At 44.5% G+C, this 27,971-nt stretch overlaps 2 protein-coding genes across 6 annotated transcripts; both read left to right on the forward strand.

Moving 5' to 3' along the window:
* Window positions 1-4,174: 4,174 nt before the first annotated feature.
* On the forward strand, window positions 4,175-6,028 carry LOC131915871 (prostatic spermine-binding protein-like). Its single transcript, XM_059269182.1, has 3 exons — window positions 4,175-4,359; window positions 4,543-4,645; window positions 5,670-6,028. The coding sequence occupies exons 1-3, from the start codon at window positions 4,287-4,289 to the stop codon at window positions 5,986-5,988; spliced, it is 495 nt and encodes a 164-aa protein (XP_059125165.1). The 5' UTR covers window positions 4,175-4,286; the 3' UTR covers window positions 5,989-6,028.
* Window positions 6,029-17,523: 11,495 nt separating this feature from the next.
* On the forward strand, window positions 17,524-27,943 carry LOC131916693 (endogenous retrovirus group K member 113 Env polyprotein-like). Of its 5 annotated transcripts, XM_059270147.1 has the most exons (3): window positions 17,524-17,651; window positions 20,371-21,370; window positions 22,882-27,943. In XM_059270147.1, the coding sequence occupies exon 3, from the start codon at window positions 26,400-26,402 to the stop codon at window positions 27,375-27,377; it is 978 nt and encodes a 325-aa protein (XP_059126130.1). In that variant the 5' UTR covers window positions 17,524-17,651; window positions 20,371-21,370; window positions 22,882-26,399; the 3' UTR covers window positions 27,378-27,943. The 5 variants fall into 5 exon arrangements, with proteins under 5 accessions (XP_059126130.1, XP_059126131.1, XP_059126129.1 ...); XM_059270148.1 differs by lacking the exon at window positions 20,371-21,370 and having other exon boundaries at window positions 17,567-17,651; XM_059270146.1 differs by lacking the exon at window positions 17,524-17,651 and having other exon boundaries at window positions 20,274-21,370.
* Window positions 27,944-27,971: the final 28 nt, after the last annotated feature.

The raw sequence follows: 27,971 nt of genomic DNA on the forward strand, positions 1-27,971 counted from the left end.
AGACTGTGTGAAGGACCAGACAACACAACTGTGTGTTTTATGAGCCAAAGCAGCTGCAGATAACAGACAAGTGCCCTAACTCTTGACCTTGGGGACAAGGAAGGCATCAGGATTACAGAAATCTTTTTATTTTTTTCTGGTGTGGCAAGTGTGTAGTACACATGTCAGAAAAATCCCAGCACTGAGGAGGCAGAGGCAGACAGATCTCTGCGACTATGAGGCCAGCCTAGTCTATATAGTGAGTTCTAGGCCAGCCAGGGTTACATAGTAAGACCCTGTCTTCAAAAAAGGAAAAATTTATTTTTAATTATGTGTACCTGTGTGTGTCCACTTGGGGGGAATGTTCATGTGAGTATAGGTATTTTTGGAGGCCCGAAGAAGGTATCCAATCTCCTGGAGCTGGAGTTGTAAGTGTGAACCACCTGCTGTGGGTACTGGGAACAGAACCCAGGTCCTCTGGAAGAGCAGTCCATGTTATTTTTTTTTTAGATTAATTTATTTATTTTCCTTTTTTAGGTTTTCAAGACAACGTTTCTTTGTGTAACAACCCTGGCTGTCCTGGAACTCACTCTGTAGATTAGGCAGGCCTTAAACTCACAAAGATCCTCCTGCCTCTGCCTCCTGGGTGCTGGCATTAAAGGTGTGTACCACCACCGCCCGGTTGCAGTCCATTTCTTAACCACTGAACCATTACTCCAAACCTTAAAATTTTCATGAGTCACAAAATATTTTTGTTTTTTAAAACTTTTCTGATGACTATAATGCATGAAAAGCACTCTTATCTCAGAAACATGACAGGCCCCTTTGACCTTTGAGTTTCTATTCTTCCCATCCCTTGTATAGGTATTAATAGCTCCTGGCTTAGGGAATGGAGGTCTCTCCTAGTTCCACAGCCCATCCTCATTGTCATCCTATGAGACCAGTGTCCCTCGTTCCCGGCAAGGGCCAGTCTGTGTACAAACAAGGCCATTCTTTGCAACCCTTTGTAAACCCACGAGGGCCTCAACAGGAAGCAGGGGCAGAATCACAGAGACGGATAGGAGCAGAGCAGGTGATGAGTGGGGAGACTCACTCGAAAATGGGGGTCACCCAGAAGTAGGGAAGCTGGTGGTGGACTTGTGAGTGGGGTGCAGCAACATCAGACAAAGGCGCAGACAGATGGGGAAAGCTTTGCTGCGTGCTGGCACCCACAGAAACTCAAGAAAGCAAGGCTCATGTGTAAGCAAGTAACAGAAATATCAGTTTCAGGACAGTGGTTGGGCATGGAAGGGAAGAGAAGGAATGAGTATGGAGAATTATCTCCACAGAATGCAGGTCTCCCTGTTTCGATGACTTCTTTTTTTTTGGTTTTTTGAGACAGAGTTTCTCTGTGTAGCTTTGCGCCTTTCCTGGAACTGGCTTTGTAAACCAGGCTGGCCTCGAACTCACAGAGATCCACCTGCCTCTGCCTCCCGAGTGCTGGGATTAAAGGCGTTGCACCACCACCGCCTGGCTTGATGAATTCTTATTCATGATTTTCCAATGAATAAAGTGTTTTGTTTTGTTTTTTTCAAAAACCAGCAAAAACTGTCATTAAGGAATGATGTAAACCATGAAAGGGCATCATGAATCAGAACGAGAGGAACTAAAAATGGGTGGACAGAGGTTGAGACTTGTTCTCAATCTGTTCACCAAGGTGAGGGAAGCAAGTAGAGAGGATTCATGCTCCTCCCCACGGCTCCAGAGCAGGGGGTCACCATGATACTGGCCCTCTGTCACTCTAGGGACACGTATTTGTTCTTTCTAGGACTTCGTCCTTTCCAGAGAATGACTTTGACCTACATGGCATGGCATCTGATAAAAAATCTATGTGGATCTTCACAGCAACACAGAGGGGAGATTCTGTGATTCTCCACGTGACAGATGAGAGGGTAGAAGCACAGTGGAGAACAAGGCTCACCCACCACATGCCTCAGTGGAGAACAAGGCTCACCCACCACATCCTTCACCAGTAGGAAGCCGGAAGCTGGGCCTTGCACCACTCTGGCTTCCACACTCTGTCAACAATCATGACCTTGAACTATTTCCAGAGACCCCGAGGATACCCTTCCTAAAGATGCTCTCTGCTCCAGATGGGGTATCAAACAGCCTTTATTTCCTCTATTATCTGACTCCCTCCCATCTCTCCAGGTCATTCAAATTTTTGGTTTTTTTTTTCCAGTCATTGAGGTGAAGTCTGGGAATGATGTTATAAAACAAACGAGTCTTTGTGCTCCTTTTATGGGTCTTCATTTAAGAAGGGACTGAGTAGGGGCAGGTAGATAGACAAAGGGAAATAGAGCAAGCTACACAGGACCTAAGCCCTGGAGAGGAATATCACTATCCAGATAAAGAAGGGGCTCTTGGGACTTGAGGAAGTGACAGGGAGATGGCTCAGTTGGTAAAGCATTTGCCATCAAGCATGAGGATCTGAGTTCGATTCCCAGCACCCACATAAAAAAAGGTGGGTGTTTCCGGGCGGCGGTGGCACACGCTTTGAATCTCAGCACTCGGGAGGCAGAGCCAGGCAGATCTCTGTGAGTTTGAGGCCAGCTTGGTCTACAGAGCCAGATCCAGGACAGACCAAAACTACACAGAGAAACTCTGAAACAAACAAACAAACACTCACACACACACACACACACACACACACACACACACACAAGCTGGCGCAGCAGGCGTGCCTGTGATATCAGCACAGGGGAAATGGGGAGGCAGGGGGATCCTGGGAGCCTGTGGACAAACCACTCTAACTGAATCAGTGAGCTCTAGGTTCAGTGACAGATGGCCTCAAAAACAGGAATAAAGGGCTGGAGAGGTGGTTCAGCAGCCATGAACACTGGCTGTTCTTCCAGAGGACTGGGGTTGGACTCTCAGCACTAACACATCTCCAGTCCCAAGGGATCTGATGCCTTTTTATGGCCTCCAAGGGCACCATGCATAAAACTAGTGCATAGACATATATGTAGGCAAAATCATATACATGAATTTTTAAAAAATTAAATATAGGAAAATTTCAGGCCTTTAATCTTAGCATTTGGGAGGCAGAGATAGATCTCTGTGAATTTGAGGTAAATCTAGTCTATGTAGTAAGTTCCAGGCCAGCCAGGGTTATAGAAAGACCCTTTCTTAAAAGAATTAAAAGAGAAGAGGAGGAGGAGGAGGAGGAGGAGGAGGAGGAGGAGGAGGAGGAGGCAGGAGGAGACAAAAAATAAGAAGAGACCCGATGTCCACTGACATGTGTACACACATTCGTGTACCCCCGACTCCACGTGCACAGACAAGAGGAGAAAGGGCCTTATTAGCTCAGTGGTAGAGCATTTGCCAAAATGTACTGGTGGTCCAGATTCAATCCTAAGACACACACACACACACACACACACACACACACACACACACACACCCCTCAGCCTGGTCCCAAGTGCTGCCAGCTGGGTTGGACAAGAGAGCTCACACTCCCTCACTCTCTGCCTCTAATCATGGCTCCTGTTATGTCTAGTGTGTCTTTCTGTCCCCATGACCTCTGAGTCCCTTACACATCTTCATCCTTACTACACCTAAATCTAGCCTATGAGGGAGACCACCATGGATACCAGGTGACAGGACAAGCAACTATTGACTAAGTGCCCCTTGTTCCTTAAGCAGGACAGAGGGAACAAGATTATTGTTCCCTGCTCTCTGAGGTCGGCAGGGAGCTGGTAGGGGCTCTGGGAAGTCTGCCAGACCAGGGGCTGCCTAAGCCTATGGAGGCCCGGGCCTGCTCTGTAGAGTGTCTGAGGCCAGGTGTTCTGTCCCCCATAGCTGGTTGAAACCTGCCTGGCAGAGCTGGGGAAGGGCTCTCAGGAAAGCTCCCCCATTTCTAAGGTCAAGTTCCGATCAGATGCTCAGGACAGAGAACCCAGAGGTGACAATAGAAATAAATGCCTGTCACTGTCCCCAGCCCTGTTGATGTAAGTGGCAGTGCCAAGTAGGCAAACATTGTGCGTCCGGGAGCCTCCCCAGACGGCTTTGAGAACTCCCCCAGGAAGAGCCCCCCACCAGCTCCTTCCTGTCCCTCTGGTGGCCTGTGGCTCCTTCCTTCTGGACAGGGGCCCAAGAGACTCCAGGAGCATATAAGGGGAAGGGAAGGAGGTCCAGGCACAAGATACCCAGGGTGAATTCTCCCAGTCAGGTAAGGTGCACGGCTCCCAGGAGTGGGCATGGCGGAAGTCCAGCTGGTTCCCTGTCTAGGACTTAGGTAGTCTGTGCTCTTTCACTCAGACCCTGAGATGTTTCAGCTGGAGACCATGCTGCTGTTGCTGATTTTTGCCATCCTGGGGACCCCCACCTTTTCCACAGAAGGTAAATCAACTCTGGAGTTTGACCCTCTCCCTGGTGGCCACCTCATCTCTCTCAACCCAGAAGACAAGGGGACTCTTCCCTGCTTTTACCACAGACTAAATCCTCCCTGGCTTCAAGGTTGGGCTGACGGGCCCTTCACATGCCTGAGTGGGTTTTCTCCTTCCTGTGTTTTTATCCACACAGAATACCATGGCAAAAAAACTGGGACAGAATTCTGCACTTCCATACCTGAAGGAAAAAACTTAACAGGAGTTCTGGTTTATATTCGGCGTAATGTGATTACCGGGTAAGTATGATCAGGCGCATGGCCCTTACCACTGTGTCCTGTCACAATTTTCCCCATGGTTTCAGAAACCCATCTATAAGTACATGGTCCACTTACAGTGTCTTCCCACAGAATCCCCATCTGGCTTCCAGTGGCTGGTTAAAGCCATTTGATTTTCAGAGTCACGGAGCCACTAGCCAAACCTTTTGGCTTTTCCCTGTCCCCAGCTACCTCTCCTGAATACAGTCCTATTCTTACTGAATCCATTTGGAAAGTCCTACTGTTGTCTCTTGGGTTGATCAAAGAAAGTTGAAGATGCTTCTCCCTACTCAAGTCGACCACAAAGGGCCCCTGAGTCCCAACCCTTGAGAGTAAAAGCTAACCTGCCAGGTCAGAGTCTAAGAGGTGAGGATAGAGGGGACCTTGGATTGAACATCAGTGGTGAGATACGGTGGAAACAGAAAATCCAGAGGCAGGCCTTTCATATGGGGGCAATCCTCCTTGAGGCCTGAGTGGATTTCTGCTTTGTACTTAAAGGATGTCAGACACGTGAGATATGGAGAAGGAAAGAGTCAGCCAAACTGAAGAGAGCGTGTGAACAGGGCTGAGAAAGCTCTGGAACGATACCAAAGACGAGGATGTTGATGAACTCAGTAGGTGGGGCTGGTGAAGCCCCCTAGGGGCATGGAAGGCACCTGTTTTTCTGTGATCTGCTGCTGTCTTCTAAGTGACCTAGGTTGAGAAAGTCCCAGCTTGGCCAGGGACACCTTCCCGGTGACAGTGACTGCTCCTTTTGAAGGTCTCACTCAATGAGCAGGTTCCCAGGTTCTGCTCTGCTTATGATGTCTACTGTGCATGTGAGGGAACTGAGTCCCCAACAGGCTGAGTGATGAGGTGCACAGCACAGTATCTGAGACTGGCTTCCCCAGAGTAAGAGGCTAGTGTGTCTCAAGAAGCCAAAAGAGAGCAGGAGGGCCACCAAAGACCCTGGGAGGCGAGTCAGGCTGTGTCTGGGTGGATATTCAAAGCTTGTCCTCTTTCCTAGTATCCAGTTGAAACATGGAGACAGCTGGGGTCTACTATACGGCTTTTCTGATGGGACTCCTGTGGAATTCTTACTGAATGATGATGAATACGTCAATGCGGGCTATGGCACATACACAAACTTTATGCATCAAATAGTCTTGTATACTACCGCACTACGTGAAAAGATTTTTGGGCCCTTAAAAGGTTTATACGAGTTCTCCGATCACTCTAAAAAGCCTGGCCAGGTACTCAAGGGCTTCTGTGGCTATTATGTGAGGGCTGGCTTCAAGGCCATCAAGTTTGTGTGGAAGAGTGTAAACGGGACTTGTACAGAGTAAAGCGCATGGCCACCCAAGCTGAAGTGGTCTGTGTCAGATAACCCACCTGTACTTAAAGTGAACCCACTAATAAATACAGCATTTGCATGAACTCTGTGTCCGAGTGGGATTCTTGGGTCTGAGGAGGCGGTTCTGTGAAGCACAGTGAAGGGTAGGAGCAGGTCAGGAAGTATTTGGACCGCCTACATTGGCCCTTGGCTCAATCTCCAAGATGTCAGCTCAGAGACCACCACTGTGTGCTGTGCTCTGTGCCTGGTACACACTCAGCTGTCCCCCGCTGGTTCCGCGGTGTTCCAGACGTCTCTGGTTGTGCAACAGGGCCTCATTTGCCAACAGCTTGTTCTCACCAGGCTCTTCTTGGCACTGAGAGATCAAAATAAAAGGGGGGATCTGGAGGAGTTGGGCAGAGTGCTTGCTGTGCAAGAATGAGACTCCAAGTTTGGGTCCCCAGCACCTCCACAAAAGCTGGTGTGAGTCTGTGTCCACAGCAAGGGGAGAGGAGGGGAGAGGAGGGGAGGGGTGAGGACAGGCTGACCCTCAGTGCTCACTGGCCAGCTAGGCTAGCCAAATCTGCAAGATCTTCAGCAAAGAGATCTTGCCTCACAAAATAAGGCAGAGAGCAATGGAGGAAGACACTCAAGGTTAATATCTGGCCTACACATGCATACGTTTACAAAAGTGTGTACCTTACCTCAACTTGTGCCTACACACACAAACATATACATCACATGGACACCACATGGACATAGGCACACACACATAAAGGGGCCTGGAGTCCAGCTGAGGGACTGGTTGCCCAAAGGGGTCAATGCAGAAGCTCCTGGTGACTGTTGAGTTTCCTGCATTACTGAGGTATATACATGTGGATATGTGGAAGCACCCGCCAGAGGTGAGGCAGGCTGAGAGAGCCTCAGAGACTCTTCCTGGAGGCAATGGGATCTGAGCTGGGTGTTCAGAGAAGCGGGAGAATCAGCCCAGTAGACACAGGGAGGAGGGAGCTCCAGGCCAGCAAGCACTGAGGAAAGGCCTCCATCTGCACTCCTTACATTCACACAGACCCACTTGCATAAGGAAGACTTGGCTGGGTGGCGGCGGCACACTCCTTTAATCCAAGAACTCAGAGGCAGAGGCAGGTGGATCTCTGTGAGTTCGAGGCCAGCCTGGTCTACAGAGTGAGTTCCAGGCAGCCAGGGCTACACAGAAAGACAGTGCATCCCCCCACCTATGAGGAAACTGAGGCACATAGGACAAAGAAATTTGTCCTGGGCTACACATCAGTAACAGCAGCACATGTAGGAATAGAGGTCTAGCTGGGAAGTCTGAACCCTGACCCCAAGCTAAGGCAAAGACTTCACACTCCGGTTGGAGGTACCCTTCCGTTGTCAGAGCTGTCCTAGCTCATACGAAGCCTGGATTCCATCCCTAACGTCACATAAAACCAGAGGTGATGGTTTGTGCCTGTAATCCCACTTAGAGGTGGAGGCAGGAAGACCAGATCAGGAAATTCAAGGCCATCCTCTGCTACACACTGAGTATGAGGACAGCCTGGGCTACATGATATCTAAGCTCAAAAAACAAAAGAAAACAAAACCAACCCCCCCAAAACAAACAACAAACAACAACAAAAACAAAAACCCACAAAACAAAAGCAAAAACGATTTAATAAACAATCCTCATTTCTGCATGAGACATAAACTACCATTTTCTCTTATTTTTTAGTTACTTTATTATTTTTGTAGTATTGGGCATTGAATCTAGGCCTTCAACCATGCTATAGCTGTCACTGAGCTATATCTCCATCCTTAAATAACTTTCGTAATTAAAAAAAATAATTTGTTATACGTGGTGTGCACGTCTTTAATGCCAGCACTCCAGGGAGGGGCCCACAAATCTCTGTGCGTTTGACACCAGCCTGGTCTGCACAGTGAGTTCCAGGCCAGCAAGGGTTAACCATTTGGAAAGTGTACATGAGTAGCCTTCAGTAGCTGTGCGGGGGTGGGGGGGGTGGGGGTGGGGGGGTGGAATGGAGGCCACTGGGGTTGTCCGAGGCTCTCCCACAGGACCTTGGTGGTCCACCTTGCTGGAGTTCTCCCCATTATTTATCTCCTGGCTTGTTAAAAAAGGAACTCAGTTTCTGTGCTAAGCAGGCTCCTCTCCTGAGCCTTCCTTGGGGCAGGCAGATGTCTTGCAGGGCCTCCAGGAGAGACAAGACAGCTGGATCAGGAATGGGAGCGTGCTGACTTAAAAGTCTATCTTCTTCTTCAACCTTTGTAAATAAATTGACCTTACCTCGTCTTTAAAAAGGTGTATTCATGTATTTATGTACGTGAGTGCTCTGTCCTCATGCACACCAGAAGAGGGAATTAGATCCCACCATAGATGGTGTGAGCCACCATCTGGTGCTGGGAATTGGAAGAGCACCCAAGTGCCCTTAATCTCTCTCCAGCGCCCCCTCCCACCCTCAGAACCCCTAAGTGACTGTCTTAGTCAGGCTTTATACATGTTTGTAGTCCTAGCCACTCCCTTGGCTGAGACAGGAGGTGGCAAGCTGTGGGGAGCTACAGCGTTGGGAAAACCACTAGCATGTATAAGCTCCAGTCCTGCACAAGTGAATAAATACATTAATGAAACTAAAATAAATAGACCCTGTTCCAGACAGCCTCTGCTTTGTGAGGAAGGATGGAGACCAGGCCAGGAAGACAGAGAGTAGGAGTTGGCTAGTGAAGGACCATGAGAGGTGAGGGGGCAGTGACCCCACCCCCATCCCAATTCAAATGTAGCTATCCCAGTCTTTGTAAGACTGTCCCTGCCACCAAGGGGAACTCTTGGTTTTTTCCACCCTAAGCACACCTTGCAGTCTGAGCACTGCTTTTTGGCCAGCTTTGGCTGGATGCTGCCCTTTTTCTCAGGACTTTGGGACCTTCTGCCTAGAATGTTTCCTTCCTGTCCAATCCCCTGCTTAGTGAGCCTGAAGGGTCCAAAGAGGACAGTTGAGAGGAGGTCCAGGGAGTCCTGGGCACCCCCTTAGTGACAAGGACCACGCAGGTGTCATAAGTGCAGAAACTTTATTCAGCAAAGGGATTCAGAGCCTCTTTGGCCTTGCCTAGGTCAGTACAGGGTCATCCTGTCTCTGGACCCCGCCAGGTGAGCGCTCCAGGCAGCAAGACTGGCTTTGGCACTCTAGTAGGCCTAGTAGTCTTCGGCGGCGTCTAAAAAGTCGATCCCCATCCGGTACCCGCTATTCATCATCAGCAGCTGTTGACGGGATCTCTGAAGGGCGTGCTGAAGGGCGTGCTAGGAAGCTCCTGACGGTGGGCTCGTGGCCAGAGCTGGGCACGCAGGGCAAGTGCTCCTAAGGCAGTGCCTGGCACTCTGCAAGTCACTGGCCATTCTGCTGCAGGAACTAATGCGCGCTGCCTCCAGGTGCTCGGTAGGGGGCAGTGCAGTGTGTGCGGAACTGCAGCGGGATGCTGTTGTAAGGTGGAGGCAGTGTGCCCCTACCCCTGCAGGGCCACTTCCTTCCCGAAACCAAGCCCTGACCTGGGTCCCAGAGCACTGTTCACCAGAGATGCCCCTCTCTAACCTGCCAGCCTGGCTTGGGACCAATGGCTCCTTCTCTCCTTTGTCTTTTGAGGACAGAGTCCTCAATCGATTAATTAATTTGTAATATTAATAAATTAATTAGTCAGTTAGTTAGTTAGTACTGGGGACCAGCTCCAGCAGAGAGCAGGACCTGAGAAGGGTGGATATAGCAGGCAATATAAAGAGTTAAACCGGACAGCAGTTTGAATCTTTTTCTGAGCCTCTAGGAATATTTTATTTATTACAGTGCTTGGGAGGCAGTGTATAGGAGAAAATATATGTATATCTCTCTTCCCAGGGCCACAGAGTTTATTCTTGATTCTTACAACAATGATTATATCAGTCTATATTTGCATTTCAAAAAATATCTAATACGTGACTATTTTTCCAACATGAATCAAACATCTTTAAAAAATCATAATCATAAAATTCAATGGTCACATTTCCTGGAGCAAATAGACAAAGTTTAACTAGGCGGGGGGAGGAGAGGCCTTGAAAGTTTCCTCATGGTCACTGTTGCCAGACAATTAGAATTTAAAGGCCAATTCTTAACTTATAATAAGCAAAACAAAAATTCTTATCTAAGTATACTATCATGTATTTTAAACTTTTATAGATATCCTATTTATATAATCTATATAATTTCTGCAACATTCTATCTTTCTTATTTTTATTATCTTCTAAACTCATAATGGGAGATCATATCTTTTTTCTTGAGTCTTAGCTTCTAAATTTGCATTTTATATCTATAAAAGCATTACTATCTTCACTACACAATAAGCAGAAAATGTTCCCAAACTCATTTGTGGGTTTTTTTTTTTTTCCTCTGTTTGTTTTTGTACTCTCCCAATCTTGGTCTTCATCTCTACCTCTGGGGTCTAGTTAGGACATCCTGTTCAGCTCTTTCATCAATATTAATACTTTCAAATGTGTAGGTTTTGTATTACTTTTTTCAATAAATTTATTCATCTTATTTCCTTTCCCAGATCATCTCAGATCATCACTATTTTGAGGGCAAAGGGAGCAAGCCAGCGAATCCAAAAACCATTATACAAATGATTTTATTTTGTAAGTAATAAAAGTAAAGGAGGAAGTGGGGCTGTGTCCACCCAGTCAGAACTGGGACTTTGTCACACAATTTCCTTAGCCAAACGACAGTCCTACAGTCCAAGAGAGCTAAGTTATGAGAACTGGAACTACGCCAGGCAGTCTCCTTAGCTGAACAACAGTCATACAGTCTCTTTAGCTAAAGGGTGAGTGGTGCCACCAAATTAGTTCATTAATTTTTAAAGGTAGTTTCCTGTTACTAAGACTTGCCCTAAACAAGCTATGTAGCAGAGGTGATCGTGAACCCTCTGTCCACCTCCTAAGTGCTGATATTATAGATCTTGACCATGGTGCCTTTTTAATTTAGTGTGTGTGTGTGTGTGTACGTACAAGTGTACAAAGGCGTGAGTGTGGATGTCAAAGAACAGCTTGCAGGAGTTTTTTCCTGTCTTTCCACCATGCAGATCCCCGTGATCAAACCCTGCCAGTCCTTGATGATGATAATGATGGTGGTGATGGTGGTGGTGATGGTGGTGGTGATGATGGTGATGATGATCTGCAGTTCTCAAGAGTGAATCTAGGAAAGCCCTCTATTGAACTATATCTCCGATCCTCTTTTTATTTTTATTTTTATTTATTTATTTATTTATTTTTTGGTTTTTCGAGACAGGGTTTCTCTGTGTAGCTTTGCGCCTTTCCTGGATCTTGCTCTGTAGACCAGGCTGGCCTCGAACTCACAAAGATCCACCTGCCTCTGCCTCCTGAGTGCTGGGATTAAAGGCGTGCGCCACCACCGCCCGGCAATCCTCTTTTTAAAAAAAGACTTGTTTTTAACTTTTTAATTATGCATTTAGTTAGGATTTTTGAGACAGGGTTTCTGTGTAGCACTGGCTGTCAAGGAACTAGCTCTGTAGACCAGGCTGGCCTCAAAATCACAGAAATCTGAATGCTGCCTTCTAAGCGCCTGAATTAAAGACAAGCAACATCGCCACTTCGCTTTGTTTTTATTTTTTATTGATGTGAATTCTGGTCCTCCGCAAGAGCAGCTACTGCTCTTGAATGGTGACCCATCATGTCAGCCCCCTCCCCGAAGCATACTGTCCTTTTATTTATTCACTTGGGAACAAAAGCCTTACCCGGGACCTTAGGAGAGCAACAGAGCCCTGGAGGCAGACACTGGTGAAGACAATCAAGATCCAGCCTCTTCAGAGGGCCTGATTGACCTTTTGTGAGTAGAACAAAGGTATAACAGGAGTCCGAATTGGTCTTAATAATAAAAACCCAGAGCCAGACATCGGGGTAAATGCTGAGAGATCAGAGAAGCAGAGCAGCCAGCCACTAGAGACTTCATTCATCTACAGAATCCTCAGCCCGAAAGGGCCAAGGTCCTGTCTCTACCCTGCCCCATCAAGTCCTGTTTCCTCCTCCCAAGGGCTGGGATTAAAGGTCTGTGCCACCACTGCTTGGCCTCTAGGGGCTAGAATTTCACCCTGATCTTCACGCAATATTTATTTGTTAAAGCACCAACAAAATATCACCACACAAAGGTCCAGAGATGGAGAGTGACCCACACATTTCATGTCCTGTGAAGGCAGATAGGAACATCTCTCAGCTCATGTGAGCAGTTCTGTTACTCCCAAAGGGCCCTAAGGGCACTAGAACTATGTGGAGGAGGGACCCTTCAGCCTGTGTGATCCTTTCTAAACTAGAAGTCCCTCTCCTGAGGATGGGCTCCACCCTTACCCAAGCCTGAGCATTCCAGCCCTGAGTGGGTTCTTCCAGGTCAGGCTGAGGAAGCAGAGACCAACAAGAGAACGCTGGGTGAAGATGGGGGTGTGAGGCCAGAACATTCTCTCAGGGGGTGCACACAACTGGATGTGCCGTGGAGAGGACAAGGAGACAGAGTTCTCGCACCCCTTGACTGTGCCTGTGGTGGCCATGAAGACTCGGATTCTCTGGCTCCCTGCCCTTAATCTTTATGTAGAAGAAACAGCTGTGCTCATTCCCACCCTGAACCTCTGAGGAAAATAAAGCAGATAGATCATGAGGCAACAGGAGAGTTCTCAGGCTAGCCCTGCATCTTTGGAATTGGAATCCAGTGAAGCTAAGGCCGCTCTCCAGGTGCAGGGACTCAGCCTTGGCTCTGCAGAAGGGACTGCTGAGGAGAACCAAGGTGGCCAACAGCAGTGCTGGCGACCAAGGTAAAACATGTATTTCCGATGGTCTCAGGAACCCCCAACCATAAATTCATTTTGTTGCTACTGCATAACTGTAATTTTGCTACTGAGAGGTGTCTCAGTTCCTAAGACCATCGGAAATATGTGTTTTCTGATGGTCGAGACCCACAGGTTAAGAACTACTGATCTCGTGGATTCAGGAGCCACAAGGAGGTAGCAGGACTTCTGGCATCTCTGGAGAAACAGCAGATATGAAATCGAAGGTCACCAAAGGTGAGTCAAAGGAACATTGTGGAACCTTCTTTTTCCACAAGCTTAGATGGCTGAAGAAGAATGTTGGATTTCTTACTACCCTGCACCTCTGGCAACACTCCAATGTCACACTGACCTTCTCTCAAAAAAGCAAAAGCAGTAACAAAAAAAGCATCTTAATCTTCTTTCATTGTTGGTATTTCGAGACAGATCTTTATGATGTACTTCTGGCTGGTCTCAGACCGACAGAGATCCACCTGCCTCTGCCTCCAAGAGTGCTGGGATCAGAGGCGTATTCCACAATGCCTGCCCAGTTTAAGAAGCTTTGAAAAACATCTCATGTAGCCAGGACTGGCCTTTAACTTAGGGGTAGCAAAAGAAGATGGCTTTGAACAAGGCTTCCTCCCACCATCTCCCAGTGCTAGGATTACAGGAGTTTGAGGTCATACCCAATCTAAGAATTATAGTCTTTATTCCAAACAAATGCAGCACCCTACAGGTGTTCAAACCTTAGGCAGCAGATAATGTGTATCATCTGGTGTGGCAAAGTATCCCAAGACGAATCCACTTGGTTTTCATACTTCAAAGCTAGATAACTGTTTAACTAAATCTAAAGACAAATGCCAAACCACGTTAAAGGGAATAGAAACAATCTGCCAAACATGGCCTGAGCTTCCTTGGCATATAACTCCAAATAACCATTCAGCCTATGGCTCAATTCAGTCTTTTCTGAGACAGGGTTTCTCTGTGTAGTTTTGGTGCCTGTCCTGGATCTCGCTCTGTAGACTAGGCTGGCCTCGAACTCACAGAGATCCACCTGGCTCTGCCTCCTAAGTGTTGGGATTAAAGGCATGCACCACCGCTGCCCGGCTTTAATTCAGTCTTTAAGTTTCAAGCATTTCCAATAAACCTTATGTACAAATTGTCACCAATAGTACAAAAGGAGACAAGGTCTGGACTTGGAGAGTTTATCATCGAAACAACCTGAAGGGCTGGAGAGATGGCTCAGAGGTTAAGAACACTGGCTGTTCTTCCAGAGGTCCTGAGTTCAATTCCCAGCACCCATATGGTGGCTCACAACCATCTGTAATGAGATCTGGCTCCCTCTTCTGGCCTGAAGGGATATATGCAAACAGAAACACTGTATACATAATAAGTAAATAAATCTTTAAAAAAAAAGTTTAAAAAAAACCCCAACCTGAAATCTCCTAGGAATCTCATCAGAAACCCTAATTTCAGAATGGGACATGCCTTAAATACTTTGTGGATCCTAGTTTTATTTGATGAGATTGTAATTCCATCTTAAGGAACCTCTACAGCCATCTGATCTCATTTATCAAAACAGAAGGAAAAGGAAAAGTGTTTTCACAACCCTTTGGATGTTATTTGAGAGCGCCCAAAATATTATTCATGGCTGGCATATAAACTAACAACATGGCTGCTTCATGGTCTGGTTAAGGGGAAGGTTTTCATTATAAATACGAGGGGGAACAGCCAGAGGCATCTAGAAGAGTCCTGAGTAGAGAGGGAAAGAGGTAACTGAACATGGCTAGCAAACTAGACCTGGCCAGGAGAGAAGCAGGAGCAGAACAGAGAGAGAGAGAGAGAGATATCCAGAAATAGGGTTATAAGGAGAATGAGTAACTTGAGGAGGGAAGCCCATGAGCTGGGGGAGTTGAGGGTAGAGGAGGAGGTGAGAAGAGCTTGGATGCTAGCCTGGACTCTGAAATGTGTAACAGGTACTGAGGGAGCCTGGAGGCCAGCATGTACTTTGTTATGCTAATAGGCCACACAGATGGCCATTTGTTCCTTCTGCCAGTGATAAGGGAAATGACTTCTTTTGGTAGAGGGGAACCAATCAGGTTCACAAGTTCCTGAGCAATGCTGGCTTTGATCTGTCCACTAGAAGTCCTCCTGAGCCTTCTCAATATCTGGACTGCCTTTTGGAATTTTGAGAACTAGTTTCCTTCGGACCTAACAGCTGATGTCAAGACATTTAAATGTGACTCTTCTTTGCAAAGGCTACATCCATGTTCTCAAGGTGCCTTATTTTTTCCCTGGGCAGCTCTCTATTCTGAATAAAGTCCAACTCACTTCCTACTGGTTTATCCTGAAATGATTTTCTGCATCAAAGCCAAGGATCTGGTTTGACCTGAATGGAGGTCCCACAAAGATTAAGGAGCTTCTCAAGGGAGTTCACCTCTTTCTTTGCTACTTCTGTCAATGACAGAATGTGTGCATATATTACTTGATGCTGAAGGAGACCTCTGCACAGTGGGGGCTTCTTCCCAAACCCCAGATTAGGCACAAACCACTTCTAAATACCTGTTTTCACAGAGAGATCCTTCATTAAGTGGGGAAGAAAAGTTCAAGTGGCTGCTTTCTGACTCAGGCAGAAAAACAGCAGCAAATGGCCTTGCAGGTGGGATTCCCCCCCCCCCCCCCCCAGGGACAGGGTTTCTCTGTGTAGTTTTGGTGCCTGTCCTGGAACTCACTCTGTAGCCCAGGCTGGCCTCAAACTCACAGAGATCCACCTGCCTCTGTCTCCTGAGTGCTGGGATCAAAGGCGTGCACCACCACCACCCAGCTGCAGGTGTGATTTTTAAGAGTAGGAAAAGGGGAGGTCTCTGTTAGAATAGCTAGGATGAGGTAGTAAAGAAAACAGAGGACAGGAGAAGGGGAAGGGAAGAAGGGAGAGGGGGCAGAGGGACACAAGACTGCCTCTGGATAGAGAGGACACAGAAGTGGCCCATAGGCAAATAGCCATTTATAAAGGTAAAGAGGGAAACCCCATGAGTAACACGAATCTAAAGAGGTCTTATTAATTGAAAACCTGGAGCCAGATATTGAGGTAAATTCTGTAAGATTAGAGAAGCAGAACGAGCCATAGCTAACCTCACCTCGCCAACTTCTCAGCCAATCAATCAATCAAATTGGAAGCCTCTGAGTCCTCATCCGAATGGATCTCAGCTGAACTACTGCTGAAAAAGCCTAAAAGCTTAAAAGCCTAAAAGCCTCTAATTCCTGGTCCTCATACCTCATATACCTTTCTGCTTCCTGCCATCACTTCCTGGGATTAAAGGTGTGTGTCACTATGCCTGGCTGTTTCCAGTGTGGTCTTGAACTCATAGAGATCCAGATGGATCTCTACCTCCCAAGTGATAGAATTAAAGGTGTATGCCACCATTTTCTGGCCTCTATGTCTGTCTAGTGGCTGTTCTGTCCTCTGACCCTTGATAAGTTTATTAGGGTACATAATACATTGGGGGACACAATATCACCACACCTGTGTTAGGATGAAGTGTTTTATTTTAATTGGGCATGTTAATTAGGTGATCCAAAGGGGGCTTTTGATTACTGGGGTCAATCCTTTAGGGATGACCTCCTAGACCAGCTGTGTACTCTTCTATGTGACCCAAGACAAGTGTATGGAAAGTTCCTTAGTCTTCCCTAGCTGATTGCTGGAGACATTCATTAAATACTTAGTGTGTCTCTAGCCAGAAAACAAAGACAAAGAGAAAGGAAAGAAACAGAAGCCAGAGGAGTAAGGCTGGGACGATAAGAGAAATCCAGACCAACTCACCAGCAGTTTCAGAGTATCCAGACAAGCCCGAAAGAAGAGTCTCTGAAGGGAGACACAGCTCAACACGTCCACAGTAGCCTGAGAATTTTCCTTCCTACTGGGAACTTCTTCTTCCATAAAGCCAGATCCTTAACTATGCCCCAGAAAAGAACTTCTATATGAACCTGAGTGAAGCGCTGTTAGTGAATTTATTATCAAGTATTTAAACAGAGAATTGCATAGGAAAAGGATAGTATACACCCTCAGGACACGGTGCAGGCTCCTTGAGAGAGCGCCACAATTAGGTAATATATATGTTCCTCCCCTGCTGTGGGTTTTTTTGTTTGTTTTTGCATTTAAAAAATATTTATTTATTTATTATGTATGCAGTGTTCCTCCTGCATGTATGCCTGCGGACCAGAAGAGGGCACCAGATCTCATTATAAGTGGTTGTGAGTCACCATGTAGTTCTTGGGAATTGAATTCAAAACCTCTGGAAGAACAGCCAGTGCTCTTAACCTGTGAACCACCTCACTAGTCCCCCTGCTGTGTTTTTTCAAGTTACATTTCTCTCAAAGGTCTTAATTTACAACATGTTTTAAAGATTAAGCAAAGCTTAAAAATTTAAATAGAGTTTAAAAGTTAAGTAAAAGTAGATGAGCTAATTTATTTGCTTTTTTAATGTTAAATAATTTTCTTCTGTAAATGTAAGGTGTTTGTGCTGGCTAATGTTATGTCAACTTGACATAGGCTAGAGTCATTTTTATTTTATTTTATCTATTTATTTTACATCTCGACCACAGTTTCCCTTCCTCTCCAACCACTCGATCCACTCCTCCTCTGTTTCTGTTTAGGCCTCCCATGGCTATCCACAAAGCATGGCCTAGCAAATGGCGTAAGACTAAGCTCCTCCCCTTGTACTAAGGCTGGACAAGGCAACCCAGTTTGAGGAGTAGCTTCCCAGCCAGCCAAAGCTTTAGGGACAGCCCATGCTCCCATTGTTAGGAGTCCTGCAAGGAGACCAAGCTACACAATTGTGACATGTAAGTAGAGGGCCTCGGTTGGTCCCATGCAGGGTTCCTGGTTGTTGGTTCAGACTCTGTGAGTTCCTATGAGCCAGGTTAGTTGTTTCTGTGGGTGTTCTTATGGTGTCCTTGACCCCTCTGCTCCAATGATCCTTCCTCCTTCTCTTCAGCAGGATTCCCTGAGCTCTGCCTAGTGTTTGGCTGTGGGTCTCTGCTTCTGTTTCCTTCATTCACTGGGTGAAGGCTCTCTGATGACAATTAGGATAGTCACCAATCTGATCACAGGAGTTGGCCAGTTCAATCTATGTATCCACTATTGCTGGGAGTCTCAGCTGGGGTCCTTGTAGATTCATGGGGGTTTCCCTTGCATCAGGTTTCTGCCTGACCCCCCCCCCCCCACCTTTCCAGTCATCTTTTTCAGTACTCTCTCCCTCCTTCCACTCCCAACCCTCTCTCTCACATTTCCATCCCCATCTGCCCCCAGTCCACCCAGAAGATCTCTTCTATTTCCACTTCCTAGGGAGATGCATGTGTCCCACCCTGGGCCCTCCTTGTTAGCTAAGCTGGAGTCATTTTAGAAGACAGAACCTCAGTTGAGAAAATGTCCCTAGATAGGCCTGTAGGCAAGCCTGTGGGCATTTTTTTGATTGTTGGTGTGGGAGGGCCCAGCTCTCTGTAGGTGATGTCTCCCTGGGCTGATGGTCCTGGGTGCTACAAGAAAGCAGACTGAGCAAGCCATGAAGAGCAAGCCAGTAAAAAGCACCCCTCTGAAGGGGCTCTACTAGGCTCAGCATGGCAAACATGGCTCTGGCAGGCCCCGCCCTTCTCCCCATCCCCTCTGCCCTGCTAAAAACCATTAGATTACATTCCTAAAGCTAGCCACCAAGGTCTATTCCCTTATTTGGCCACTTCCTCCTCCTGTAGCTGACTACCGAGGTCCAGCTCTCATAATATTGAACTCCAGCAATCAAATCCTCCTTTGGCTCACCTAATTAACATGCCCAATTAAAATAAACCCCTCACCCTAACACAGGGTTTCCCCCTCTACCTTTATAAACTGCCATTTGCCTCTGGGCCACTACCTCCCTCTAACTTCCTAGGACCTATCAACCTGTCTCCCTCCCAACTTCGTGTCCTTTGTTTAAAAATTTTTGTTTGTTTGTTTTTGAGACAGGGTTTCTCTCTGTAGGCCTGGCTGTACTGGAACTATTTCTGTAGACCAGGCTGGCCTCAAACTCACAGAGATCTGCCTGCCTCTGCCTACTGAGTGCTGGGATTAAAGGTGTTCACACCACCACCTGGTTTCATGTTCTCTTAAAAAAAATCATTGTTATTATTAGTAGATTCCTGACTCCAATTAGTGTGCATGGCTGTGAGGTCAACATGGAGGAACGGGCAACCTCCCAAAGGCCACACTCCTAAAAAAAAAATGACTCTTCCTCCCTCAACATCCACCAACTGCCAATAGCTCTTCAGCTAGGGCTGGGGTCTTGGGAGCCCCTCTCCTGTCCATGCTGGAATTTGATCAGCTTGCTCTTGTACAGGTCTTGTGCAGGCAACCACAGCTGCTGTAAATTAATCTGTGCGACAATTGTATCCTGTTTACAGTACAGCGCTTCACAGTGCTCCTCCCTATCCTCCGGTTCTTCCGTTCTTCTACACCCCTCTTCTGTGATGGTCACTGAGTCTTGGATGAGGAGGAGGTTGCTATAGGTGTCCTATCTATGGCTAAGCACACATGGTCACTGATTTTTAGCTTTTTGACCAGTATTTTACCCATTGCAAAAAGAAACTTCTCTGACCAAGGTTGAGAGCCACACAAATCTATGGGTAGAAACATAAACATTAAGAAGGTAATTTCCTGGGTATGGTGGCATATATCTTTAATCTCAGCACTTAGGAGGTATAGGCAGGAAGATCTCTGTGAGTTCAAGGCTGGCCTGATGTACATAGTAAGTTCCAAGCCAGTCAGGACTTCATAGTCAGACCTTGTCTAAAAATAAAATCAAATAAAAAGCAGCGTCATTTGGCAAAACACCGCTTAAGTTTCCCCCAATGGACTATGATCTCTTCAGTCATGGGATTCTAATCAAGTTAATAGGTATAATATAAAATTACATATAAAATAAATATAAACTCCCTCCAGTGGAACAGGCTTCAAATCTTATCAGAAAATGATTGCTTACCCCTGTGACCACCATGCCATACTGCACCAGTGAGAACAACTTGCCTAGCAAGTTGGTATTAGTCAGTGTTCTATGAAAAGACACCATGACTACAGCAACTCATAAAAGGAAGCATTTAACTGAGGCTTGTGTGGGAGCCCACAACTGACTCAGTTTCCCAGTTTGAATCTGAAGTCTATTGTGAGTCAATAGAGTTCAAGCTTGTTTGCTCCAAGGCTGTGAGAAAGTTCTGATTAGCCCAAAGTCTCCTTGAAGGGCTGTGAGAAAGTCCTGATTAGCCCACAAGAAGGAACACACTAGCTAGCTAGATGCAGGCTGCTGATGCCAGCCAGAGGTACATTGAGATAGAAAAGAAACTGTCTGCTCCTTGACGCAAGGCAGGATAGACAGTTGCTGAATGCCTGTGCTGTGCATTGTTCTACCTCTGTCCTTCAGAAATGTATATAAGCTGGCTGTGAAATAAACTCGGGGCTGTCCGGCATTGACCGGCAGACCTCTTGACTCTTTTCTGTCTTCTTTATTGTCTCTACAATCTGCATGCCTCCACCCAGCTACCCAGCTGACTGTCTGCAGGTCTGACAAGTGGCGCCCAGTGAGGGGGTGGGTACGGAGGAGTCCGTGACAGACACCACAGAAAGAAAAGGAGTGCACTTGAAAAAAGTGGAAGCTGTGCTGAGTTAACTTGAGAGTAAAAGTAATAAGTGTAAATAAAAAAGCAGACGTGCACGGTAAAAAAAAAAAAAATCGTGAGCAAATGTAAAAATAAGTATGGGCCAAGGAAATAGAAAACAGCTGCTTGTACATTTACTTAAAAATATCTTAAAGGCTAGAGGTACTAAAGTAGGACATAAGCAGTTGTGTAAATGTTTAGAATTTGTAGAAGGAATTGGAGTTAAGATACAGCAGTATTATGATAAGCATTGCCCAGAAAAACTTACAACAGATATTTTCAGTCTCTGGACACTCATTCAGGACAACTTAGACCTTCGTCTTGAAAGGCATAAAGTATTTCCTGAACGAAGTAAAACTGAAACTAAACATTCTGCTCTGTCAGAGAGACAGCTTTAAGCGGATGCTTTTTACAAAGTTATTTGATGATAATGACCAGTTAGATTTTGACAATGAGGCAGAATTAGAGGAAGAGGCTGCTAAGTATTATAATGAAGATTCTCTCACACCTCAAGATTCTCCCCCACCTCCATTCCTGGCTATGACTGGTTCATCTGGAGAGAATAAGTGGGTCGTGACCTCAAACCCTTAGCCCAATGTCTCACTTTCAGATCTATTCACTGCAGCTGGTAAATGTAAATGTGAGCACTCTTTGTCTTGGTCTGTGTTCTGTTACTATGTTACTGTTCTGTTCCGTGTTTAAGAGGACTGGATCCCCCCCCCCCCACCCCCCCACCCCGACTGAACTGATATAAGCAGGTAGCTCCTGCCAGGTGTGGCTTATGTACTGCAAGAGAAGTCATCTGTTAGACGGGACTCGTTAACAGCGAGTGAGGCCATTGTCTCAGTGCTGATGTACCGGGACTTACATCTACGTTAGTGGTACTTGTTTCTGTCTACTAATCTCCCTGGTTTTGCTGGAAGAGAAGGAGAGAGAGGCATGGCAAGGGTCTCCCTCGTCTTGCTATGAGGCCTGCAGCATGAGTGAGCTGGTCTTGGCCAGCAGGAGAAGTCTGCAGCCAGCCAGCAGCTCTCACAGGGGGAGGGTACGCATTCTTGAAGCAGAAGGGCAGAGACAGAAGCTGCAGGCGAAGCAGCAGGGAGTTTACTCCTACAATTGGCAAGCTGAACAAACGTCGAAAAGAGAATCTGATGTTAATTGTTAATTACTATAGTCAGGAAAGTTAACAAAATTTTTTTTTTTTCAGGAACACTGGCAGCCAAGGACACACTCTGTACCTCCTTTCCTTTCTAAGCCAAGTTCTTTACTGTGATAACCTCAAGGTCTCTTCTGCTGGCCAGCAACTTCCAACTTTAACCCACTTTAACCCTTCTCTATCCTGATACTGCTTGAGGAAAAAATGTTGAATTACCAGCCAGCATACTCTGATGTTTTGGAAAAAATTGTGCTTATGCCTCCACAGGAAAAGAAAAAATACATGGATTCTGGTCATTTGAGTTTAGTGGGTTACAAATACTTGTCATCATTTAAGAGAATTGATTACAAATTATTATTGATTAAGATAAGAAAAACTGTTGCTAATCTGAAATGTTTCACATTGATACAGGTTTTTAATATATTAATGCAAAATAAGTTTTCTGTTATTATATATGCATATATCTATTTGTCTCTATTCTTGTTTGAAATGTTATACCTATGCAATGTTTTAAACTGCTGGAAAGAAACCACAAGAAAAAGAACTTTGGTGGAAATTTGCATGTTATCGCAAGAGAAGGTGAAAGATTGGAATAATGATAGGAAAGGGAAAAAAGGAATTTGTCTATGTCAGGCTGAACCAGAAGAGCAAACATAGGGAAGCGCCTGACCTGAAGGTAAATGGTAAGTTGTAGAAGGTCAGAGGGTATGTGAACTATGCTGAATGTGAAGGAAAACTGTAAGATATATGTGGGATTTAACCATATTATGTTAATTCTGGTTTTCTTCATTTTAAAAATAGCTGATGATTCTTCATTGAAAAATGTTTATGTTAAAAATGGAAATATATACATGTGTATGTATGCGGACATGTATGTGACTTATGGGTATGAATGAAAGTTGGATCCAACTCTGTATGTGTGCATGTAACTACTGTTTAATTTTAAACAGCAACCACATGGTCTTCCTCCATCTTGGCTGGTGACCTCATCATGAAGTGGGCAGCCATGTGGCTGGCAACAATCTTTAAATACAGTCAAAGAATCTGTTCATTGTATCTCCTTTTAGACTAAGGAGGCAACAATCCTCAAATATTTTGGATTGGGATAGATTTCTATATGATATTTCATATCATAAATATAAGGTTTAAAAAGATAGGATTAAAAACAATGTTTAATAACATATTAAAGCTGCACCTCAATGCTTTTATATACAAGAATGCCCCTTGCTCTGACAGGTAAACTTTGCAATTTAAGAGTCTCCCAGATGATAATGGGTCTTAAAGACATGAAGTGATGATGGGAAACAGCCGAGGGTTATGAATCTGAACAGTTTTGCCAGGTGATGGCCAGAGAAGCAGAAGCCACTGGAAAATGGAATAGGCTTCATTCTAGAAGGTATTTTGGAAAGGAACCAAATGTAATAATGTTCCATTTACTAAACAACGAACTGATTGACTATTTCAAAATAATGATTCTCGGGCAATTTCTTTTGCTCAATTTTTGCATCAAATTGATAATCATTATCCTGCTGATCAATTATTACAGTTTACTCAGATGCATTCTTTTACTTTTCCTAAAGTATTAATACATACTCCAGTGAAAGATGCTGCTTTGGTTTTTACTGATGGTTCTTCTATTGGGAAAGCAGCTTATTAATGGTGATTAATGGTGAAGGTATGTAGTTCAAACTACTCCTGATTCAGCTCAAGTTGTTGAGTTGAGCTGCTGGTTTTTCAAGTTCTTCAAAAAGATAATTTATTTAATTATATACAGATAGTTAATATATTTATAAAGCTTTTCAAGTTATAGAAACTTTCTTATATTAAAACTATTAATGAGCAATTAAGAATGTTACTTCAACAAATTCAGGATACCATTCATTTAAAAAAATTGCCATGTTTTATGGGACATATTAGAGCACATTCAAATCTTCCTGGTCCATTGGCTGAAGGTAATGCTTTAGCTGATAAATTTATTCAGTTGATCACTTTATCTGAAGTTGAGCTTGCTCAGTGATCACATGGCTTGCATCATCAGAATAGTATAAGCTTAAGAAAATAATTTGGTTTAACAAGAGAAACTGCTTGCCAAATAGTTAAGAAATGTGCTACATGTCCTCAATATTTAACTATACCACATTTTGGAGTAAATCCTTGCTGCAGGCCACAGGAATATATCATAAGAACTCAGCTGGTTATGGCAAAGTCACTACCTGGAGGGATCAGGGAATTCCTCTAGAGGAAGCCAAATTCCAAGGAGTTTTTGGTGTTATTTGGCTTGTTATATATCAGCTGTCTTCTGTTATGAAAATCATGTGTGCCTTCATAGTTTTCCCGATTGACTTTCCCTAAGAAGGGCTAACAGTGTGGACTGTTCACTCTCTGGACATACACATTCCAGGTATTTGGAGAACAGCCTCAGGAAAGGCTTTCTCTGGAATCAGATATCTCCCTTAGCCACTTTCAAGGACTAACAGTGATAACAGCACACATGCAAGTCTCCTGATTTAAGATAAATTCCACAAGGAGACACCGCCTAGGTCAGGTGGATGTTAAATAATAGCTTTACACAGTTTAGCTCAGATCCTCCTTTTTTTTTTTTTTTTCCCCCAAGACAGGGTTTCTCTGTGTAGCTTTGCACCTTTCCTGGAACTCACTTGGTAGCCCAGGCTGGCCTCAAATTCACAGAGATCCTTCTGGCTCTGCCTCCCGAGTGCTGGGATTAAAGGTGTGTGCCACCACCGTCCGGCCTGATCCTCCTTTCTTATACAACCTTACTAATAGACCCCTAACTTCTTTCCTAACCACTTCTAGGAATGAACACTGAGCACGTAGATCCCCTTTTTGATATGCTAACTGGTCATTAGCACTCAGTTGACCTCCTCTTTTATAACTCCCATTTTGGATTGTAAAAGAAAGCCTGGTGGTCACTGCCTGAGGAAAAATTCTTGCCTGCCTTTATGACCCTGTAGAATTCAAGCCTGGTGACCTTGCTCAACCAGGGGCTTGATATAACTGGATTCCAGGAAGACTTAAGTAGAACGTGGAGAACGGAGGATGGAGAAGAGAAAAGAGAATGGAAGAACTCGATGGGTAAGAACTTGAGAGGAACAAACTGAGATGGGAAGAACTAGATTAAAGGGCTAGAAGAGAGTACTAGAGGAAAGAGATGGAAAGTGAGGAAGAGCCAGATGGGGAAGAACAAGATGAGGAAGAACAAGATGAGAGAGAAGGAGATGGATGGGAGAGGAGCTGATATGGGAAAGAACTAGATGGATGAGAACCTAGAAGGTACAGAACTAGATGAAGGAATTAAGATAGAACCTGGAGGGGACAACAGATAAATGTAAAGAGAAATTGGGCAAGAAAGGAGCTAAAAATGAGAGCAGAGTATAAGCTTGTAGAGAGAAAACTGACAGAATAATAAATGTATTGACTAAGGAATTTTGTGTACATAGATTAATTTCTTTTCATCAAAGATTAATTATCAGCTGATTGTAGATTCTTCCCGGACCCTGGGAGGGGACTACGGAGACCACCATAGTCCCCGATAAATCCTCAAGGTCTTCTTCCTAATTATGGCAAGTGGATGTTACTCATATTAAAAAAAATTTGAAATATGTGCATGTGACAATTGACACTTATCAGGATTTTTAATGGCTACTGCTTAAACTGGTGAGGCTACTAAGTATGTAATTGCTCATTGCCTGAAATGCTTCTCCTATATGAGGATACCAAAAGTTATTAAAACTGATAATAGATATGGATATGTTAATAAAGCTTTTTATCAATTTTGCTTTCAATGGCAAATTGAATATAAAACAGGCATTCCTTATAATCCTCAAGGACACGGTATTGTTGAGAGAGCTCACAGCAGCCTCAAAATACATCTTCAAAAATTAAAGAAGGGGGAGTTATACCCCCAGTCACCACATAATGCTTTAAATCATGCCTTACTTATTTAAAATTTTTAAATGTGGAGGCTGCTGGAAAATCTGCAGCTGATTGATTTTGGCATGAAGGCACCACCACAGAATTTGCTCAAGTCAAATGGAAAGATCCTTGTACTGTTTTATGGAAGGACCCTGACCCTGTTTAATATGGGGACAAGGGCATGTTTATGTTTTCTCACAGGATGAAAATGAAACTCGTTGGTTGCCTGAAAGATTGGTGTGGTGTATGGAGGAGAGAGATGCTGATCCTGATGTTGCTGATGACCATCCAGAGATGCCAGAGTGAAACCTATTGGGCCTATGTTCCTGATCCACCAATTTTACATCCTGCAACTTGGGAAGGAAAAGAAATTGTGGTTGCAGTTAATGACACCAGGCTTTTAGACCAACCTGCCACCTAAGAGTTCCAGATTGCTCACAATTTTCTTATTTTGGATATTGGTAAAGGAATTCCTGTATGTTTTGCAAAAAAATTTTACTTTGGAGGGATGTCTTGGATTGCTTCCTCAAGGTAATTGGATAAGTAATAGTTCACCCCCTCAATAATTTCCTCCATGCATAAAAGAATTGCAAGAGTCTAACAGAACTTTGTTATGGAGATGATGTACTGACATTATTCCTTTAAAGTATAACATCACATGGACACAGCAGTATATTCTTGATTGGTCTGGAAATCAGAAAGATTATAGTGACTCTTATCCTGTGTCTATAGCAGAATCTTGGGACCAAGGAATGTCAGCTGGAATTTGATATTCCAATACTGGATCTCCACAAACTTATGTTTGGAAACTTGCTGCTGCCATGGGAACAGTTGCAGGACATTCCAGTCGTTTAAAACCTGTTTGTCCTTTGAAAGGAACTGTTTTAGCCTGTGTTAAAATGCTCTATATTCTTTTAGTTCGTGAAGCAAATATTTGTATGAATGGTTCTGTGTTTAAAGTATCATGTCTTAAATGCATTTTGACCAGTTGTATTCCCAAAATGGATAATCACGTTCATATAATAGTGTTAAAACAACCTTCTTTTGTTATATTGCCAGTATATATGAATGATCCATGGTTTGATGATAAAGGGCTACAAGTAATTGAAGAAATTAAGAAAGCTTTAAGCAGGCAGAAACGTGTTGCTGGATTAGTTATAGCAGGAATTGCAGCTCTTGTTACTATGCTTGTTACTACTATGGTGGCTTCAGTGACTTTGTCTCATTTCATTCAGACAGCAGGGTTTGTTAATCAATTGTCTATGAATGTCTCTATGACATTAGAGATTCAAGAAGATATTGATGTAAAATTGGAACATAAATTGAATGTTTTATATAATATGGTACAATTTTTGGGAGATGAACTCCAAAGTCTGAAAGCTAGAGTGCATTTGAAATGTCATGCTAATTATGAATGGATTTGTGTTACATCTTCTATGTATTTCATGTATAATGAAAGTGCTATTGGATGGGAAAGGGTTAAGGTACATCTTAAAGGAATTTGGCATGATTCTAATGAATCCTTAGATTTGGCTAAATTACATCAAGAGATATTAGAAATGAGAAAGGCTAAATTGGATTTTGATGCAGCTAAAACAGCAGAAGATATTTTAGAACAATTTAAAGGGGCAATCCCATCATGGTCATCATTTACTTTGCTCTTAAGTAGTGTTGTAGCTATTGGAGCATGTGTCTTAGTGGGCATAGTCTGTTTGCCTATGATTCTCAAGCTGATTTTGAACTCGTTATGGAGATTGGGCTCGGAACTCCACAGAGTAAAACTCCGCACATTCCTCTGACTTGACACCAGAGGCTGGTAGCCAAAGACGGGTAAGTTTTCTTTGCCTCCTTTCAGCCTAAGACAGGATGTGAGTGATAGAATTTATGCTCCCATGACGGGTAAGATTGGAGTGTGATAAGGAAACACCTAAGACAGGCACAGTCATCTGAGAGACTCAGTGGAGTCTTAAAATAAATAAAAAAGGAATTGTGGGAGCCCACAACTGACTCAGTTTCTCAGTTTGAATCTGACGTCTGTTGTGAGTCAATAGAGTTCAAGCTTGTTTGCTCCAAGGCTGTGAGAAAGTTCTGATTAGCCCAGAGTCTCCTTGAAGGGCTATGAGAAAGTCCTGATTAGCCCACAAGAAGGAACACACTATCTAGCTAGATTCAGGCTGCTGGTGCCAGCCAGAGGTACATTGAGATAGAAAAGAAACTGCCTGCTCCTTGACGCAAGGCAGGATAGATAGTTGCTGAATGCCTGTGTTGTGCATTGTTCTACCTCTGTCCTTAAAAACTGTATATAAGCTGGCTGTGAAATAAACTCGGGGCTGTCTGGCATTGACCGGCAGACCTCTTGACTCTTTTCTGTCTTCTTCATTGTCTCTTCAATC

The sequence above is a fragment of the Peromyscus eremicus genome, chromosome 8a (assembly GCF_949786415.1).
Source record: "Peromyscus eremicus chromosome 8a, PerEre_H2_v1, whole genome shotgun sequence".
NCBI lineage: Eukaryota > Metazoa > Chordata > Mammalia > Rodentia > Cricetidae > Peromyscus > Peromyscus eremicus.

Bases quoted from the DNA above. Each gene is read 5' to 3' on its own strand.
- LOC131915871 (XM_059269182.1), top strand. From the start codon at position 4,287: ATGTTTCAGCTGGAGACCATGCTGCTGTTGCTGATTTTTGCCATCCTG. The intron at 4,360-4,542 runs GTAAATCAACTC...TTATCCACACAG, and splicing joins CCCCACCTTTTCCACAGAAG to AATACCATGGCAAAAAAACT. The intron at 4,646-5,669 runs GTAAGTATGATC...CCTCTTTCCTAG, and splicing joins CGGCGTAATGTGATTACCGG to TATCCAGTTGAAACATGGAG.
- LOC131916693 (XM_059270147.1), top strand. From the start codon at position 26,400: ATGGGAACAGTTGCAGGACATTCCAGTCGTTTAAAACCTGTTTGTCCT.